The following is a 4,818-nucleotide window of genomic DNA, read 5'->3' on the forward strand; positions in this document are numbered from 1 at the left end:
AGCAAGGCTACTGATTTATTTGAGTTAATTTTATACCCAGCCACTTTGCTGAAGTTGTTTATCAGCTTTAGTAGTTCTCTGGTGGAACTTTTGGGATCACTTAAATATACTATCATATCATCTGCAAATAGTCATATTTTGACTTCTTCTTTTCCGATCTGTATCCCCTTGACCTCCTTTTGTTGTCTGATTGCTCTGGCTAGAACTTCAAGAACGATATTGAATAAGTAGGGAGAGAGTGGGCAGCCTTGTCTAGTCCCTGATTTTAGTGGGATTGCTTCAAGTTTCTCTCCATTTAGTTTAATGTTAGCACTGTTTTGCCCTATGTGGCTTTTACTAAGTTTAGGTATGGGCCTTGAATTCCTATTCTTTCCAGGACTTTTATCATGAAGGGGTGTTGAATTTTGTCAAATGCTTTCTCAGAATCTAATGAAATGATCATGTGGTTTTTTTGTAGAAACCCTTTTAATGAAATGACATTTCAAATAAGTAATCTTAATTGAGATTTCATGGTTTACATGGATGTAGTAAATATGGCTATACTTTCACAGTCCTGTTAACACATCCCATGCTTTAAAAGATTAAAAATTGGCATTTACGTGTTATTGGCAGAATGGCTTTGAGATTCAGAAATAAGATTAATCTAAATTATTCTGTGTAAAGAGGAAATCATAGTGAGTCTCTCTTCACATCATTTCTTCCTTCTCTTCACCTAATGAGAGTTCAGGTTCTAATCATTTTATTATTACTATTATTGTTGTTATTGTTACTATTATTATTAATCATTTCTTGCACTCTACTTCCAAATAACTGATTTTAAAGTGTCATTCATTTCATGGCAGCATTTCATAGTAACTCACATTATTTCTATCTTCACAGATCTGCCATAGAATATTCTTCTGAAGTAACTTCTGAGCATGTTCCCAGTCACCACAGCAAGCCAAGTTTTCTAGGTTGGTGGACTTTAAGAAGTTCACATGCATAATGTCTTTTCAACTTCTTTTTGTAGCATACTGTATGGTGTCTCAATTGTTCCTATTTGCAGCATGCTGTATGGTGTCTCAAATGTTCCTATTTGCATGATTAAATTATTTTAAGGAACATCCAAATATCAGAAAATGTCACAAAGATTTAGGAAATTGTTAAAATGCATATCATTATGAGCTCATAATATGCATGACATTAATAATCATAACTCTTGGGTTGTTTGTTTGTTTCTTTGTTTCATGACCTATCTCTGTGTTTCCATGCTGTTCATTCTAAAAATTTTCACTACTTCTTATGCATAACCTTTAAGAAACCATGCTAAACATTTGCGTTTTCTTTTTGTGACGGAAATATCTCTTTGTTTGTTTTGCAGTCCATGTGTTATTCCCTCCCAGTCCACCCTCCAATATTCCACATCTCATACCTCTTCTCCACTCAGCATACACCAGCTGATTTGAGGCACCCAACACCTATACAGCAGAGGAGTCCAGGATCTGGGTTTAGTCAGAGATAATGGACCTAACCCTCAAGAGATAGAAAATCCTTTTTTAAATTTTTCAGGAATTCACAAACGAAACTAATTTATTGTGCAGCACCTACATCAATAGATGAAAGATTACCTGTAGGTGGTTATTGCAGGAATCAATAGGTTTTAGTACTGGCATTGTAGGAAACTCTAGAAAAGATCCTAATCATATGTAGAGTAAGATATTACCTGCATTACTCCACCTTATGAAATAGAAATAGGACATACACAACTATATTTGTTACAAGTCCCTGTTATTATTAAATCAATATGTATTATTATTTGGAGTTCATGTCTAGGTTAATCTTTAGGAGACTTAATCAATGTAAACATATATGGTATTTTGTGCACGTACAATTATAATGTAAGAATCCATGTTTTTCTGGCTGTTTTTTGAGACATTTTACATTTGTAAATGTTTTTTATTTTAATTTATATTGTTGCAGAAAGCCTCACTGTGCATTGGCTGAGGCAGAAAACTTCTAATGGATACAGCAGAAAACTTCTAATGAATAAGTGGGTATATCTTTTGTTTGAAATTCCTGCTTATTTCCACACTGTGATCTTTTTCTTTGAAGATATTATTACCAGAAGGACATTTTTGACTGATATATTCATACCTATCTTTGATTATACTTGTCCATGGGAAAACTAGGAACAGTTGATGAAATATCTACTTTAAACTTATGCTTAACTAGAGCTCGTATCTTCAATGGCCTTCCCTTTATATTTATGGAACTATGTAAATACTTCTAGCATTTACTCATGATTGAGTATATATACATATATATTGAATATATACATATTTTTTTCAGTAGCTTTGAGCCACATATTTTCCTTTGTCAAGAAGTCACGGGGTTGGGGATTTAGCTCTGGTGTTGGGGATTTAGCTCAGTGGTAGAGCGCTTGCCTAGGAAGCGCAAGGCCCTGGGTTCGATCCCCAGCTCCGAAAAAAAGAACAACAACAACAACAACAAAAAAGAAGTCACCACACAGGGTATTTTTGTTATGGCTCTCTTCCCCAATCTTATGCCAACTGAGAAATCATAAATATATCATTATATATGAGTTTTGCTGAAATTTGTTGAGAGTTCTGTGACAAAGTGCCATGTTTCATTTTTTAAATGGTGTTATTTATTTACATTCCAAATATTGTCCCTTCCCAATATCCTCTCCAAGAGTTCTTTATCCGATCTCCCCTCCCCTTTGTTCTCCACCCTCCTTACCCACCCACCACCACCTCAGCCTGCCATATCCACCTTCCATGGAGCATCAATTCTCCACATAATTAGGCACATGTTGTCCAACTGAGGCCAGACAAGGCAGTCCTCTTCTACATGTGTGATTGAGGGAGTAGGGAGAAGGGACTAGCCCATGTATGCTCTTTGGTTGGTTAGTTAGTCTCTGTAAGCTCCCAGGGTTCTGGGTTATTTGATAACATAGGTCTTCCTATGGGGTACATGTTTAAATTTTTAACATGAATTTACTGTTACACTCTTCTACTTCTTATGATAAATGACTTATTCAAGGAGTTCATGTTCATTCTGTTGTATAGCATGCACAATTTTCTGATTTCAATACCATATAAGTAAAATATGAATTTCTTTCATATTGAAATAATGACTATTATCTATTTTCTTCCAGTATGACTCTCTACTCTGGACTATAGAAGTAAGCATCGATTCCATTTGAATTCTCACTTAGTGGAGCATCATATTTTTAATGCTAAAATTTCATTAAAATGTAAGGGAAATTCAGTCCATAAATATGTGCATTTATAGATTTCAAAATTTTCACTGGAAATTATTAATGGTGATAAAATATTTGTTTTGAAACAGAGTCTTCCTATGCTCTACACAATGTCTTTGAAAAGTGTTGTTTTGTGATCCTTACACACACATCCCATTCAAGAAAACTTCACTGTATGCTTTGACTCATTAAATTTTATTGTGGCCATGATGTTATAAAAATATATAAATAAATAAGAATTGCTTAGTGACAGGATGGACTTGAGGACCATGGCAGTTGGAATAGTGCTCTCACTTCAGACAGCACTGGGTATTCTAGGAAACTTCTCTCTTCTTTTCTACTACCTAATCATTTATTACAATGAACACACATTGAAGAAAATAGATATGATTCTAATACATGTGTTCACATCCAACTCGTTGATTGTTCTTTCCAAAGGACTCCCAGAAGTAGTGAGAGCTTTTGGGTGGAAGCAGTTATTCACTGATGTTGGGTGCAAGCTTACTTTTTATTTTCAAAGACTAGCTAGAAGTATGTCCATTAGCACCACCTGTTTCTTGAGTGTCTTTCAGGCAATCACCATCAGCCCCTGGAACTCCTGCTTGAAGGAATATAAAATCAAAACTACAAAGTTTATGGGGCTGTCCATTTCTTTCTGCTGGATCCTTTTCACTCTAGTAAATATGCTTTTCCCCATGTATACAGCTACCAATAGGAATAAGAAAAATAAGACACCAAAGAGAGACTTTGAATTCTGCCATTCTGTAGGTCGTGACAAACTAGTAGATATAATGTATACAGCATTTTGTGTATTTCCTGAAGTTCTATTTTCTCTGGTCATTGTATGTTCCAGTGCTTTCATGATTGCTATACTTTATGGACACAGGAAGAGGGTTCAACACATTCTCCACTCTCATACCTCCTTCAGAAACTCTGCTGAAAATAGAGCAACACAGACCATCTTGATTCTGGTTTGCACTTTCCTAGCATTTTATACTCTTTCTTCAGTTTTACAAGGCTATATTGCCCTTTCAGATAATCCCAGTTGGGGGATAATGAATATCACAGCCATATTTTCTATGTGTTTTCCTATGTTAGGACCATTTGTGATGAGTCGTGATTTCACTTTTTCCAGATTATGCTCAACCTAGATAAGAAATATAAAAATACCATAATCTTGTATTAAAATGATAAATAGTATTTTTAATTTTGAAGATTAAATATTAGGCCACAGATATAATTCTAAGTATCATTGTAATGGGGAAATAAAATATGGGGAGATGATAACCTTTTAATGATTATTTCATAGCAAATAGTGCTATATTCTTCCTTACAGATTACGGACTGTAGAACAACACTAATAAACAAATCTAGTTGCTAAGTGTATGTTCCATTTCAGTTAGTGGACCTATAATCCTATGATAATGTGGTTGGTTACTTGGGTTACATTTTCCCCACTATTGTTTAATTGGCCCCACTTATCATACCAGTCTTTTTATTTCCCCAAAGGTTCATGATTCAATTTGTTGTTTCTACACTAGGGAGCATAACAACAA

The 4,818-nt window shown here is 34.7% G+C and overlaps 1 protein-coding gene across 1 annotated transcript; it reads left to right on the forward strand.

Moving 5' to 3' along the window:
* Positions 1-844: 844 nt before the first annotated feature.
* On the forward strand, positions 845-4,413 carry Vom1r6 (vomeronasal 1 receptor 6). The gene is given in 3 exon segments (NM_001009512.2): positions 845-953; positions 1,960-2,029; positions 3,158-4,413. A coding segment is annotated over 1 exon segment (897 nt). The 5' UTR covers positions 845-953; positions 1,960-2,029; positions 3,158-3,516.
* The last annotated feature ends 405 nt before the right edge of the window (positions 4,414-4,818 follow it).

The sequence above is a fragment of the Rattus norvegicus genome, chromosome 1 (genome assembly GCF_021556685.1).
Source record: "Rattus norvegicus strain SHRSP/BbbUtx chromosome 1, alternate assembly SHRSP_T2T, whole genome shotgun sequence".
NCBI classification, from domain to species: domain Eukaryota; kingdom Metazoa; phylum Chordata; class Mammalia; order Rodentia; family Muridae; genus Rattus; species Rattus norvegicus.